The sequence below is a fragment of the Platalea leucorodia genome (genome assembly GCF_965183815.1).
Source record: "Platalea leucorodia genome assembly, chromosome: 1".
Taxonomy (NCBI): domain Eukaryota; kingdom Metazoa; phylum Chordata; class Aves; order Pelecaniformes; family Threskiornithidae; genus Platalea; species Platalea leucorodia.
Window position 1 is genome coordinate 58083955 of NC_138823.1, and position 16428 is coordinate 58100382.

General features: G+C 41.9%; 2 protein-coding genes across 3 annotated transcripts in view; both read right to left on the bottom strand.

Moving 5' to 3' along the window:
* The window catches only part of MPPE1 (metallophosphoesterase 1), a gene marked incomplete at its 3' end in the record, with an annotated part of 31309 nt that overhangs the window by 12520 nt on the left and 2361 nt on the right, over positions 1–16428 (bottom strand). The gene's annotated exons all lie outside the window — the stretch shown is intronic.
* Positions 665–8786, bottom strand: LOC309598161 (uncharacterized protein). Its single transcript, XM_082328431.1, has 7 exons — positions 8710–8786; positions 7809–7948; positions 7132–7212; positions 5123–5213; positions 4012–4198; positions 3009–3106; positions 665–973 (listed from the first exon to the last, which is right to left on the bottom strand). The coding sequence occupies exons 1-7, from the start codon at positions 8740–8742 to the stop codon at positions 845–847; spliced, it is 759 nt and encodes a 252-aa protein (XP_082184557.1). The 5' UTR covers positions 8743–8786; the 3' UTR covers positions 665–844.

Below are 16428 nucleotides of genomic sequence, written 5' to 3' on the forward strand. Positions count from 1 at the left end.
TCAGGTTCAAATCTCACAAGGTTTCCCTTCTGCAAGGTACACTGGCAACTGGGAGTTGTCTCTTACCATTCCAAGCGCTCGCCCTCTCTCTGAAGCAGCGTGGCGTTTCTACCTCGTGAACTGTGACCCTCTGCACTCCAGGTTCTCCTCTCAGCACTTCAAATATCAGAGCTCTTCAAATACCTCACTCCTCAGTCAAATGAGAGCTTCTGATCAATTCTTGTTTCGGTACTGCACGACAACTCTCTGACCCATCTTTCTGAACACGCCCTTTCCCATTCTAAACCCTAAATCCTTCCTTCATCCACAAATTTAACTTATTATTGTGATTAAAGAAAAAGTCCAAGAGGGGATTTAGCATTTTTCTTTTCAGAAATCCCTTTGTAATAATTTCATGATAGAATTAATTTCTACCTGCATTGGCACATCCTTAGGGCTGAAATTCATAAAGACTGCCAAATCTACAGATCTACTTTGATTTTATATAGTTTACAGAAAAGGATAAATTGGGAAATTCTTCAAATTAAAATACAAAGATTTTATCACATTCCCATAAACACCCACAACCACTCCTGCAATGAATGTATTTTACAAGTGTGAAAGAGAGAGGTTTTGAAACTTAGTTGAAGTTATACAGACCACAGTTTATTTAAAAACCGTATAAACAAAAATCAAAGGCACAAAATACAAAAACATTTCAGAGCAGCTTGTCATACTGAGATCATATTATTGAATCCATAATATTATCAAAATGTGGTACTACATAAGCCATAGCAGGTTTAAATGTTGCAATAAGTATAAAAAAATATGTGGAAAATCTACTTGCCATGAAATTAATCAGTAGTTACAAATGTGCTGTAAAAGGAAGTCCGTACATTACACTGATTTGTTTCAAGCACTTTTCATACTGATTATTCAGTTTCACAGATTCCTGTACAGCGTGCTTTAGGTCTTCTACCTCTTCAAAGAAATCCTAGAAAAACCCAAAAACATTCACCTTAAAGTTTCTTTCACAGACATTCTCAATAAGAGCTAGTCAGCATTTCAGTTGTTCCCAAGTTCAAAGACACTTTCTATATTTTTATTAATACATGGTTGAGTTATGCCAACACAGCTACAGCAAGATACAGAAATTAACTATAGCCTTACATAATAATTTAAAACTTTGCCCTGAACACACAATGCAAGCAGAATTCAAGTTACGTTAAAGCCTGAAATACAGACTAATAATAGGAAAGATTAATTAAGAGAAGGAAAAAACATTGATTTATCAGAAAGCTACAAAATGACAGTACAAAATGACAAGGGAATAACTCATCTGTGCAGAAATACAGCTATACGTGCTGAAGTCAGCCAGTAGCAGGTGACACACCGCTAACTTTGAAGATCTGAAAGTTGCAAGATTAAAAAAAAGGGACAACAAGCAAGGAGAGAGATGAGGGGAGTAAACTAAGGTGGATCATGTTAGCATTGGAGGAAGACAATACTGAAGAGTTTAAGATGGAGAAATGGATACCATATTTAGACCTAGAAAGATATAAAATATTTTTAGACCTTAACTGCTTTGTAAATTGCCAGTATCCATTTAGAACTTTAAGCACAACTCCATTTTGTTAATGAATGTCCTATTTCAGAATAGGATCTATTATTTATGACTATACTACGTTAAAAAGTTGGATTTTCATATTCAAAAGGATAAGATTTATGCTGCATTAAATTTGACAGAGCCTAAAACAGGTAACAGTATCCAACAGGTTCAACTGGCTCAGATAAAAGCAATTTACAACAAAGGAGGGAATGAAAAAGAGCAGTATGTAAGGCTACACAGAATGTAAAGAGACACTCCAATAAGAAAGCCATAAAAGCCAAGTCCTGTTGAACCTACTCCATGTCAGCCTATGTGGTTTCACTTTCTCATATTAATCCTTTAGTACTTACACTATCCCAGAGTGCGTAAGTTAGGAAGTAGTTCTAGCTATACCTAATTCAACTAGGAGATGAATTCAGCTTCATAGAAATAAATTTTCTGATTTAGAAATAAAATTTTCATTGATAAAAAGCCATAACCTCAGATTTACATACTTCTTTTCTGAAAGATGAAACTTTCAGCCACAAGTTGTCCCCAACTTCCAAACACAGGGATCTAGAATTCACCCTGGCTCAGTGCTCTACAAGCTTCACATCTAATGAACTATCACCGTGTTTTACTGTTACCCCTGTAATGAAAGCTAGCATCATCTTGATTTAGCTTGTGGGAAAGGACTGCAAGAGAAGAAAACAGATTTTTGGGGGGAAAAAAAAAAAAATCCAATACAAGACGTTAAGAATAAGCATGAAGAAGTTTGTTGCTGTTAGGTCAGTACATTAAACTGAGGCCTCTATAGCTAGATAAGATCTCTTCATCTTCTCACATCATTTCAAGAATTCCCAAATTTTCACACTTTCACTTTCTACACCTATCAATCTATCACTAAAACCTCAAAGCCCTCCCCTCTGCCCTCCCTAAGCTTAGAGTTCTGTCAGAGGCATAACTTTGATATGTTTAAGTTTAAGAGAAAATAGTTTTCTTCTCACTGCCATCATGAAGCAATAGAAGTGATCATTCAAAAGAATATTTTTATTATCTCTGCAAATGTCTGTTGGAAGGAATTAAGACTGTTACTAGCAGTTACAATTTTAATGTCATAACGACCTGAGGCAAATAATCTCTCATGAAGGAAACCAAATTGCCCAAACATTAAAAAAAAAAAAAAATCCACAGCTGTTTAAAACAAACAAAAAATTTAAAATTGCTTTATTCCTCTTCCTTAGGAAGCAGTACTGTAAGACATTAACGTTTCAAGGAGCCATTCATTTCCATTTCTTTCTCAGAATGCTATAAATTGATTTTTTAAATGTATTTTGCTTGATAACAGCATCTGTTCAGCCTAAGGATAAGTTTCAGTTCATGCAGAAAAGTTAGTTTTTCAAACATCACCTATTCTTAAACTTGTCCTAAAATAAATTACCTTGTCTAATCCGGCTAATTCATTTTTTAGTGCTCTCCTTTCTGCAGACAACTTTTCATTTTCTTTCTTCAGCTTTTTAATCTCCTTCAACAATAGCTCTATATTCAAATAAAAAATATAGACTTCAACCATTACAGTCAACCTCCCCCTCATATGAATCATATTACAGCTAAAGAGCTGCCTACGTTTTGTGATATTAGAAAATTATGGTTCAGCTTTTTAAAGTACCTTTTTCATAAAGTGATTTATTCTTAAGAATCAGCCCAGCACGCTCCCAGGTACTATGAAAGATAGCAGGATCTGTCAGTTGGATAATCTGAATCTGCCAGATTCTTAGAATGTGGGATTATTTACTTTAAAATCAACAAAACACACATCGCATGCCTTGATTACCTTTTTCAGACTTACGAGAGGGTCACATTAGCCCTTGCTGACAGCACATTTCCTGAAAATTATGCCTACATTATATGACCTCTTCAATTTCTTTTTTGCACTTTGAAGTGGAACAGGATTGCACCTTAACTTGTGGATTTACTTATATGAGGAAGAACGTGCCCAAACCAGTATTGTCTGGGTTTGTCCCACACTTTAAGGCTAAAAACAGGTTCTTTTGTGTATCACTGTCTAAAAACCAAAGAATGGAGCAGCAAACATCTCCAAGAGATCTGCATAGATACAGCTTCCTAGAATAAATAATAAACAGTACTAAACACAGCCATGCACTCCCACCCATGATTACACTGACATACCAATTTCAGAAAAAGAGAAAAGCAGGAAACACTTATTTTCATCACAAACAAATGCAGGGCTGGATCCATAGATAGGACATTGATTACGAGATGCCATTTTTACATAACAGGTTTTCAAAAATGAAAAACATTTTAGATACTGCTGGTTGAAGTAGAAGAAATAACCTGGAGTGTGCCTCTCGATCAGAAATGAAATGCATCCTCTCTGATGGGCATACGGGAAGGAACATCACCAGAATTAACCATACCATTACCTAAATATTTATTGCAACAGGATTCCTTCTTTTCAGAAATGTCCCTGCGAGATGTTATTTCTCCCTCTGGGGTTCGACTTCTTTTTCCAGAAACAGCACTAGTTTTCCAAGAAACCTTTTTACATTCCAGTTGCTCAATTCTTTTCCTCTGCTCTCGAAGATTATGCTCTAGCTCATGAATTTTAATCTGTCGAGAAACTAAAATTTTTTAAAAATGCATAGAACAAACACAGTTCGACTGAATACTACTGGGAAACATATCCTGAATGCAAACCTAGAGCTTTCAATTGCTGACTTAAAACTACATTCATCCAAAGTGTCTGAAAGGAGAAAAAAATACAGCAAGTGAAGTTTTGCATACATCTAAAGTGTTTTAAAAAAAGTCTGTTACTGAGCACATGCTCGCAAGGCAGTATAAATGTACACGCACAAAGACACTAAACCTTTCTGCACAGTAAAGCGTACTTTTATGGCAGCAACTGCCAACTTCTAAGAAAAAGTACATATAATCGAAATCATCATGAATATTAATTTACAAACAAATGAAGCACACGTTCCAGACTTCTAGGAGGAAATTAATTAGACTGGTCAGCTGTAATGCTTGATCAATGCCTAAAGAGGCCATACCCACTTGAAGCTTCTTGAACCACTCCTGGCCACACAACCCTGCCTTTGCTCCAGTTTTGACGCTAGTCTCTTTGCACAGCCAGCCAACAGATCTTGCTACCTGACAGAAGACTGTTTGCCTTCATTTGGTTAGCTTACTGCTGGATTTCTGAAATAAAGCAGCTCATAACACATACAGAAAAATATCAGGGCTGGTGCAAGAGAGGTTGGAAGATGCACATACAGTTGGAAGGAGGAGTAGGCAGGTGAGTCAAGAAAAAAGCAAGGAAAGGGGAAGCAGCTTTCAGTTACAGGCATACCGGTGACAGAGTTCACTTTCAAAGGGAACTACAGACTACTTTCCGTTATCTCAGCGGCATGGGAAACAAAAATGAGTATAAAAAGAAAAACGTGATCTCATTTTACAAAAGTAACAATTGCTTTTCAGTCTCACTAAAAGCTTACATTTGGCTATTTGATACCATCTCCTACAAATTCTACTTACAGTGAGATTTTTAATTGCTTCACTTTGCTCCTGGTTTGTTTTGATTTCTTTAACGTAACGTTTCTGTAGATCATTATACATCTGAAGTAGTCTAAAACAGAAGAAATGCATAAATTGCAATAAAATATGAAAGCCAACAAAACCTGCATCCTTTAGGATAAAAGTATTACAGATGCCCCATAGAGATCACTCGGACTGTAGCTGTGCTGTAGAGACTCATAACAGAAACACGTAAGATGGGTGTGAATGAAGCGTGACCAGCAACACAGAAATCGGAAACACCAGAAAAAAACAGCAAAGCGAGAGTTAAAAGAATGGTCTGTATCGATGGCAAAGAACCCCTTTCACTCAGCCAGACTGAGGACCCTGTTGGTTTTGTCCAGCCCACATGGCCGCACTGTGATTAAACCTCAGTGCAACTAACTCGTTGATGGAAGACCTATACCCTAGCAACACGAGGGTGGCAACGAGTTTGCAGCATGTCGCGTATATCATTCCTCTCCCTGTTGGCACAACAGGAATAGCAAAAGACCACTCCTAAAGGATAGAAAAATGTTTGTCCAGGAACTAGTTTCTTGCCACCAATCAGGAACCCATGATGAGGACTCATGAGGCAGCGTCCCCAGCTCTCCGTGTTGCACACAAGCAACCCTGGCCAGATCACTTGGACACACGCATCTCATTGCTCCTGAGTATGTGGGTATGAGGATATGAGTGAATGAAATCTATCAGAAAATGAGTATGAGGGCGTAAAATCAATGTAAAATAAACAGAATTGGGATATCATCTTTCCCTTTGATATTATCTTGCATCGAGTTCTGCTACACTAATTTCCTACAGTATTTCATAGCATTCACTCTACATACATCAGGCCCATAACGTAACCGATGAACGTGAGCAGACGTTTTCCTTATTTTATTAGGCATTCGAATAAGAGCCAGCACTAATACTAAGTCATGACTGCGCACCACAAGCAGGATGAGCGACACTAGTAGAGAACAGCTTTGTAAAATAACACACAAACAGATGCCAGGAAAAAAGCCAAGTCAGGTTATCTATGTGCAACCTAATACACAGCAGGTCCAGCACTAGATTCAAAGAATAACTCAGACTTCTTCAACATAAACATCTAACTAGGTACTCAATTCAAGCCCAGAGCTAGACACCCAGCCTTCCTATTAGTTCACAAAGAGAGTCTGGTGGTTTGTAAAGAAAAGAAAGAAAAAGAAAAAAATGGGCCTTCTACAGCCACCTAAAGGAAACACTAAAAACAGGGTGTTTGAATCAAGAGCAGTAGGGACTGCCTCTGTCTTTCCAAGATCCACGCCCATTTCTGTAAGTGGACAAAAAGCAGCCTTTGAAAGAATGGAGCAGTCTATTTATTTTAAAACTAAGTCATAGACCAACATTTTATGTAGCATGCCTAGTTGTTAAAATGTTTCAATATACATTTTCTTAAAATAAAAATGTATCTTTTATATCAAAAAAGCAGTTACAAGAGTATTTCTAGCATTAACTGGCAAACTACAGTAAGTAGTGGCTCACTTCTAAAATCAATTAGACTGAAAAGTAGAATCACTTGTGTGGCTTATTTTGAAAGCACTACTAGCCTATAAACTTTATAGATATATAAAATTGAGCTATAAAAATGAGCTAATAAAACTCCTACAAAATAGAAAATGAAATTACATAATTCTAGGTTAAAAATCTACAAAAAAGATCATGTGTGTGCACACGCATCATGGAGCTTCCTTAGCTCATTCAATTTTCCTCAAGTGAAAGACTTGTTTCTTCCCATTTTGTTCTTTGTTTAGTGATATTTTCAAGATTAATCTAAGATGTAGTATTTCCTTTTAAAATGTAAATAAAATGATTTTCCATTGTTTCAAAGGCTTAAAGCAGCTTCCATAATAGTAAACAAACATTCAACTGACTTATCACAAAAAACATATTCTACCCCACAGAGAAGAATGTTTAATTCTGTGAAGAACCAGTTTCCAAGAACTCACCTGACACTGTCACCCTCTAGATTAAGATCCTTGCTGTATCCACCCTTATGCCACAAATGGGTTTCTGTTTGAACCTGAACACTTAATTGAAACAAACACAACAGCTTAATAAAATCAGATTTTACGTTTTTAATTGGATCAAACAAAGCAACTGAAAAAGGCTAAATTACTTTTCAGCTTGATTTGACAACAGAGGTTTCCATGCAAGATCATAAGCACACCAAATTTAAACTTGAAGTTTTCTGCAAACAGGTATTTAAATCCTGGCAGGACACTCTTCAAAACACTAGTGCTACAGATTTTCAGGTCCTAAGGTCCCAGTTTCCGAATCTTTGAAACAGTATTGATGCAATTTAACCATCTTACTACCGTTTGTGGGCAAAACAGTCTAAAACTCTTTGCAGTTAGACAGAGGCAGCATGTTGCCTAAGCAGGGGTATTACTTATTGATACTAAAATTGGTTTACTACAACAATGAATTTTGTCTAAGTTGCCCCAGCCATCCTTTGTTCCTTCACACGCCTCCAGCATTCTGCACCCCTGCCATCCTGTTCACAGACAGTCCCTCAAAACATGCAGAACAGATAAGGCCTAGTTCACCTGAAGAATAACAAGGTACAAGTCCTGAAATAATTGCACTTCTTTTGATGCAAAAAGTAATGTTTGACAATTCTTACTCTCTGCTTGTGACATAGTCATGCATTAACTGCTGCAGATGCAGTTTTTCTTGGATGTGACCCAGATTCTTTTCTAGCTCCTTATTTTTTATGTGCATTTTTTTCAACTTCTTGACTAGCTGTTCATTTTCATCACTGAGCTGAAAAGAGAATTAAAGAAGAAAAATCAAACAACATTTTCAGATCAAGTATGAATTGATCTGATAACATTTCAGATTAAAATTCTCTCCCAAAAGTTTCACTACATGTATCTTGAACTATATAAATATATAAAGAAAGACAGCAGGAAAAATAATTGGCTTCAAACTTTATGAAGAGTTGACTAAAACACAGCTGCTTTAACATATATATAAAAGGATTCTAATGCAACTTCGTAATTCATTACTAAATGATAAGGCAAAATGGTTTTGTACTTTTAAAAAAATGACAAAGGGACAAAGCATACAAGTTTTCAGTTATACTTCTCCACTCTAAACATCAGCTCTGCAGCTAAGCTCGTATTTATTTTTGTCTTAACCTCACCGAAGCTGAAAGACTACACTACAGCCGCATTAGCAGAATTTCTTGCACGCACGTTTGCTGAACCTCGCCCAGCAGTATCACCCAAACTGCACCAAATGCAACTATCACACCCTAACCCACAGGGTATTAAGTAAAACTGATGCTGTCGACTGATATTCGGTCAAGAGAAGGAAGATCAGCAACGGTAAGCTGCTCTAGGCGTGAGCTCCGCCCCCGTCAGTAAAGGCAAAGCCGGCCGAGCCGAGAGTCGCCGTGCCCGGGTGCTCCTGGGCGCTCTCTCCAGGCCGGGCCGGGCCGGAAGGGCCTTCCGCGGGGCTCGCCCCGGACGGACAGACAGCAGGCTTCCCCGCGGGCCGGCGCCGCCGAGAGCCCCACTCACTTGGAGGCACTTGTGGACGGAGGGCAGGGCCATGGCGGCGGGAGCCCCGCCTCGGGAAGGAGGCCTCGGGCGGAGGCCCGCTTTCAAAGGCACCCGCCGCCCCGGGGCGACCGCGCCGCGGAAGGCCCCCGCGCTGCTGCCCCGCTCCCTGCCTGCCGCCAGCGCTCGCCTGGCGGCTCCCGGGCAGGCGCCCGTGCCACCGAAGCCCACGCGGATAGGCTGCCAACGCCGCACGTCACAGGCGAGCGACAGCGCCGCGTCAAGGGCCCTGGCCACGCGCATCGCCCCGCTGCCAGGGAAACGGCCGCAAGCGGAGCGCCGGCCGCTCCTCCGGGGCCGGCGGGAGGGGAGCGGGGAGGCGGCGGCCCCGCGGCGGGCAGGCCTCCCCCCCCCGCCCCCCGCTCGGGAGCGGCACGGCCGGGGGGCGAGCGGGCGGGGCCCAGCGCGGCGGCGGCCTGCGCAGCGAGCGCCCCTCGGCGTGTCCCCTCCCCCGCGGCAGAGATCGCCCACCCGGCCTGCAGCGGGCTCCGGACCCAGCCGTGCGTGCCGCGGAATCAGCTTTACTGCGGCTGTGCACCTCGCCCTCCGCAGCCAGCGTAAAAACACCCCGTCTCAGCTTGCCTCTTGTAAATCGTCGTTAGTTTTATCCGCTCTTTTCTGCGACTAAGAGATACTGAGTGGGCGGGATTGAGAATACTGCCAGTTACAGATCGGCACGGACGCGTCTGTACATCAACACACACGGCGTTACGTAGCTCCACAAAAGCGCGTCCCACATCTCCCGCTCCCCTCACAAGGCCCCGGTACAGGCTGCTCAAGTCCCATCCACCAAGGCAGGAGCTAACGGCACGCCTGGTAACGCTGCTACCCAGCGTGGGGGGCTGTATCCTTGGTATCTGTGGTGCCTGGTATTACTCCTATTTGCAAATTTTTGCCTTTGGTTTTTGTATTTCCCAGGTATTTTTGGCAGACCAGGCTGGAGGGCATACAGGCAAACAAAAGCATTCCACCCTGGCGAGGGACTGGACCCTACAGCTAACAGACCAACAGAAGGCACTCACCAGCCACAAGAAGATGACCCATCACAGCAAGACTGACCCAAAGCAATGATTATTGCCTGCTGGTCTACTTCAGTAGCCTTTGTTTTCAGCAGTTCAAAACCTTTCCTGTTTCCCTCTCGTTCTCTAGGTCTCAAATCTAAGTCTTCTTTTGTTCTCAGCATCTCCTGCCTTTGTATAAAATGTTGTCTCTCTTGTTACTTACAGCCCATCGCACGTTGCCATCTTTTTTTTTTTTTTTTTTTGGTGTAAAACGTTGCCAGATGCCACCTGCCCCTCCATCTTGACCGTGCAGCCCACCCGATTGCAGAGCCTGGCAATTTTTCAGAGGAACCATTCATGCCTGGGAAGAGAGGGGGGAGATGACAGCAGCTCACTACTGCCTACTGTGGGCCTACAACTTACCCAACGCATGGTACAAGACACTCGGGTCACATTAGGCTGCAAGCGGGAACTGTAAATGTAATCAGATTAAGGGAGGTGGCTCGCACCTCTAGCTCCAGGGCACAACCCCAGCATCTCTCCTCCTCTGCCATCAACCCGGATCAGCCCGTCACCCATCTGGCCAACTCCTTGCACTTGGCACAGAGGTCACAGTGCAAGGTAACAGCCACTGCGTGGAGCTGAATATACACAAGATCCAAGCTGTGAGGCTGTTAACGATCTGAGAGCGCGTGGGAGGGAACGACGTGCCTGTGCTGTTAACTGCTGCCAGAAATCCGCTCTGTCTGTGAAGATTTCTGTATTGGTTCCATAATTGCAGAAGCAGCCACAGTCACCTTGTCCCTAAATACCCTGGCAACAAAATTGCTACTTTAATCAGCAACTAACACTGAATAAATTAGCAACTGACAGTTCACAGTATGAAAACCAGGAAGTTACTTCTTGACGAAAATACAGCTGGATATAACTAGCTACAGTAGCAGTAAAAAGAAAGAAAATAAACTGGGAGGTATAATACCAGCCAGCAATGCAAGGTGCTGCAGAAAAAGGGAGATCCTGTTTTCAGATGGAGTAGCAATATCCTGAGGGGTAATTACTCAGTTCTATTCTCTTTTATCCAGCACAAACAAGATCTCAGGTGAGGTCCTGAGGAGTCTAGAAAACAGGAATAAAAATTACATGAGGAAGAAAATACAGCGTATCAGGAAGGGCTGAAATAACTGTGTTTCTTTAATCCAGAAAACAGAGACTGCCAAGAATCATTTTAACTGACTTTGGCTTTATCTTTGGCTATTGTAAAGGACGGTAATAATTGTTTCCCATGCTCTGCAGAGGAGGATGAACAGAAGTAAAGTTACTTTCCAACAGAGATTATTTCAATTGGATGACAGGGAAAATTTTCTTGATACCGAAGAAGAAAAATACACATGGTTCTCCCTCACTAGAGGTTTCAACAAACAGATCAGAGAATGATCAGGCATGATTTTGGATACAGGTATATCTAGTAGGCACAGCATACTGGCATACAGCAAGTAGAGAAAGAGATAATTTTAAAGCCCCTTTTAGGCCAACATTTCAATGATTCTCTGTTATTAATTTAGAAGAGAACATGCTCTGATACAATAGTAATTCTGGTATTTTGCAAAACTTTGTAAAATTACTATTTCGGAAATAATTTTTCAGGTGACAAAGGGAAGCTGTAGTATAAGACAGTGTGGTGAAGAAAGATTAGCCCAGTGGAATCCAGCACACCCTATATACCAGTATCTCGCTGGCAGACAGTAAGAGTAGGATAACAATTTTTTCCTCAATAATGGGAATGGCAAGAGTAGTCATAATTGCTTAATACCATACAAGGCAAGGCCACTTGAATACCAAGGAATAGTATTTTATAAAGAATGTGCAAGGCTCACTAGGAGTTACATTCCTATGGCGCCCAGGTGTTTGGTTTTGTTTTGTTTTTTTTAAAATACGATGGGTGGAGCAGTAAAACAAGAAGAGGAGGAAGCACAGACGGATTAATTGAGGGCTTGTGCAGAAACTAGAGCAGGCATGGAAAGGGCAGGAAAGGGCAGCACTCAGACCAAACTAGACAGGTCAGAAGTGGCAGAGAAAACAAGCCCACGATATGCCTTGGGTCATTCTCAGGTGTGAAATCTGCAGGCCCTGTTTCCCTAGCTCTTCTACAAACGCAACAACCAGTCCTGGGCACACTGCCGCTCTCCTGCTTACCCAGGAGTTGACAACAATGCAGCAGCTACACACAGTGTTTAAGACCCAAGTATTTTCAGAACTCAAAAATTGTTACCAGTAGAACATCTTCTCTATTCTGCAGGCTGGAAAACGACACACAGAAATGTTGGGAAATGAGCCAGCAGAGCTAAAAGGGAAACAAGAATTCCCGATTTCTGACCTAGAAACTGAGCCGTGCAGCCTCCCTCTGTCCTGCTTTTCCACGGCTGGCATGGGAATTGAAGATAGATGGAGCAAGCAGACAACAGAAAGGTTTCTCAACTACGGAGCCAGACCTGCAAGGAGTTTGTGGAAGATTCAGATTTTATCAAACAAGTGCTGATCCAAATGACACCAAAAAAAACCATACTTCTATCTTCAAACTCCTGGAAAAGCTGAAGTTCTTGTAGGTTTTATCATGCATATTACGATCAAACATTTTCAAAAGTGGTCATTGATTTTGAGTGGCTCCACTGCAAAATGAGCATCTGTTCTTCCAAATTAAAGATACTCAACAGATCTGTAAAAATGGCTCAAGGCTGAGTAGCACTGGACATCAGATTTTGAAGCATCCAAAAATCAAAAGATAATGTTAGCCTGCATGTATATACAAACCACAGTTTATACAAATGATAAAAGACACTTGTGTACTGGATTAGGAAACATGTTCACTTTCCAGAGATACTAACAATATATGATTTTTAAAAAACTTCTCTGTGGCAGTAAACGTATGAAATGCCACTAGATATTTACTTTCCACTGTAAACAATTACAGCAGAAACATTTCTGTATGCTGTTATTCAGCTGGTTTGTTGAACGCGTTCTTTTTGCCTTGCATTTTTGTTTCTAACTCAGCTTGGTATGAACAGAGACACATTTCATGGTGGCACACACAAATGAAAATGTCATCGATTCCAGCGGTGCTGAGCCTGCTACTTACTGCCAAACAGCAGGAATGTGACCCATAGCACTTTTTTTTCAGCTACATGTGCACCAAAGTCATTGATTTAATTTGTCAGAAAACATATGAGCATGGGATTACTTGAGGCAACCCTACAGTAACTCCAAGCGTAGCCTTTTTTACACACAGATTAAAGGGCAGCACGTGTCCTTTCAACCCTCAGAGACCTACTATCCTCATGGAATTTTCCAGGAATTAAAATTCTCGTGTGAGAATCTACCTGCCTTTGTAAAAACACATAAAATTTAACCTGCCCCAAATTAATCTCTTTTTTTATTCCATCCACCAGCTGTGTCAGCAATGACTCCCGAGTCCCCTTCAGGGTGGAAGATGGCGAGGCTCATGCAGTCCTTCTGCCCGTTATGTTCTCTGGCACTATCAGCGCTGCCAATCTCACAGACTCAACGCCAGTTGAAAAATCATGGAACAGTCTTGAACAAAATGGCCAACATGGGAAAAAGGCCCTTTCTCTATCTTGGTTTGAGCTTGGGTCAGGAAGTAATAATCCCATTTGTGTTCAGCAGCCTTCCCTGAAACAAGGAGAAGCAGTCTGGCTTTCCCGAGCCTTGGCACAACCACACAGGACAGCTAGATGCAAAAGTTCAGAATTCAGTTCAAAACATGAACATTTCCTGCATATCAAGACGAACAGCACCAAGACCTGATTGGATTTAAGATGACTGTTTACAGAATTAGAAACAAGAAATCTTTTCTGGTAATACAGAAGAGGTAATCAATTTAATCTCAAAGCTGACAAAACCAAACAGAGGTAATATTTATTAAACCAAATTAGGCTACAGGGGTCCCTGTCACAGCACACTGACAGTCTGTATCACCTTCAGTGACAGAAATATCAGGTTATAATACTAGTTTGTTTTCAGCGGGGGCGGGGGAGCATATTATTTTTAGTATTTTCAGTGGATAATGTTCAAAAAACAATACTGGCATGCATGTGGCAGAGACAGTCTGCCGCTTCTCCCTTCAAGGCCAGGGAAAAAGACCTTTACCACATATTATTCTACACCCACAGACATGGTCTAGGAAAAAGAGTAACAGCTTGGGACTGTATTACCTTGTCCACAGAACTCCCTCCAGAGAAGAAAAACATCTCTCAGTGGAGAATGAAAGGCACTTGCACCCCAGGAAAGCTCTTGCAGCCATACCTCCTGGAAGGGAAAATTTCCTGGGATGACAGAGCCAGTCTGGAACTCCAGAAAACACTGAAGGATGCCATTTTACCAGTAGAGCTGTCTATCAGACCTTAAAGCCAAAAATCTCAATTTCTATGTTAACCAACCCCCAGGGCAGATCTGAAGGGAGACTCCCGCACTGCATGTTTGAGACTATCATCTTTTGCTTAGTTTGTGGCAGGAGGGAAAATGCGGAGGGTGTCCAAGCAGCAATCCCTGGGTCTTCTGGACGTAGAGAAGAAAGGTGGTCAGAATATGACTCTGCATGACAGAAAGGGAACACAAGAAACATCTAATACACTACTCAGAATGGTGCATTAATCAAGCATTATGTCATTAAGGAGTCATTAGCGAGCATTATGAAAAACAGTGCCAGTGTTAGTAATTCCTTTTCGTCTCTGATGAAGCAGAAGTGGGATCAGCACAGCTCCTCTAGGGAGTCCAGGAAGAAGAGAGAACATCCCCTTACGATTTACCTTCCCTTCTTGTACACCCAAAAGGCAAACCAAAAATCTGGGCCAAACAACCTCTTTTATCAGCTATAAAATCTCTCACTGCAATGTGACCATTGCACTAAACTACTACAACATTGCTTGCACTACAAAACAAAAAGCTTGTCATCTGGGTTACCTCTTAAAGGCAGACTCAAACTTCATTCTTTGTGAGATACTGATAAAAGCTCCAGGGAAAAGGGCTAGAGACAGTAAACAACAATTTTATATGACTAATCCAATATAATCCTATGCTGTGTAAAAAGACCATCTGCATGGATTCCCACTGAAGTGCTTTAATAACAGCGCAGCAAGCCTCTGGCTGTCATGCTGCGGAAATGCTCTTTCGCACTCAGGCTAATAATTCCAAAAGATTACGTCCTTTTTCTTTTTTTTCCCCCCTCACTGTTTTTATTAAAGCTGTTAGCCACTTGCTCTCCCATTTAATTCCCTATTAAGAGATCATCCATCAAACCCATGAAGTGACAATGATCCACACTGGAAGACATCTGCGGATTCCACGTCGATGGCCAGCTAGCTACAGAGAGGTCACCCTCCCTCTGCAAAAACTACAACCGATTTTATTGCATCACTGCAGCGTGCAATTACTGTCGAAGAAGAGAACGGCAAGCTGTCGGCTGAGGCGTAATTAAACCAATTTCAGCTGCAGCAGCTTCCGCTCTGATTGACCCTGCTTTCTGCACCGCGGACCAAGCAGACCGCAGCGGGGATCTCCGGGTGGCACGCAGCACAGCTGTGCCCGCGAACGCTGCGCAGCGGTGTAGGACAGGAAGTGAAGGAGACTGCCGCCTCCGGCTGAGCCACACCGAAGTCCATGAGGGCTTCACACCTTGGGAGAGAAGGAAAATCCATGACTACACTCCATTTTCTGCTCGGAGGTCAGAGGGAACAGGTTTTCCCTCCTGCTGAGCATTCGTTGTCTCAGGGGAGGAAGTCTGACCTCCACACGAATCTGGTTGGGGCTCAGGAAGATTCAGACAGACAAAGCACCCGAGAACCACTAGTATTTCAGGTTCATCCAGGACGAGCCTATTCCAAGTGGACAAGATTAAACACGTGGCATGTGTGTAGGTTACGAAAGGCATGTGAGAGGAACTGGCCAGCGTTTGGGGTTATGAAAGAGCAGAGGTTACAAAAGACCTTGGCAGTTATGAAAGATGAGTCGAGAGTCTGATCCAGAAAGGCAGAGAGCAGCCTCGACCTGCTCAGAGGTGAACAGACGTTCAAAATCACTCAGCAGCTCACAGGAGGAAGTTCATGCTGCCTGGCAGGTCTAGGCTACGGAAGGCTTGAAAAAACTTCAGAACAGTAATAAGAAAACAGTCGTCACCGACTAGGAGAAGGATGAAGAGAAATATTTCCGTCTGTTGATAGGCCTTACAGGCAACTGCATTTTTTTGCGGAGTATTTGAAGGGTCTTAAAATACTAGCTGCAGCCCCTGATTTTCTAAGAAGTATTCTTTCCTGGCTTTTTAGTTCTGTTTTACATCTTCTACCTGCATGAGCCATATAGCTGGAATGAATCTGTAAAAATCAAGGGTTCATTCAGTTGATATTTTAGCCTCTCAAGTTCCACCTTTGGTGATCATTTTACTAATATTCTACCACCAGAACGAAGAGAAGGTTGGGGAAATTTTACTGAGCCAGATGGAGTTGCTTATTTTCCAAATGCCACTCAGACATGACTTAGAAAGAGGACATACTCCTGCTTAGAAAAATATTGAGGAGAGCTCTTCTCCTCTTTGCAATAGTATTTCTCTGTGATGATGATTTTCTACAATTACCTTCAGTGAGGATATTTCTCCATCCTGCCTACTACACTA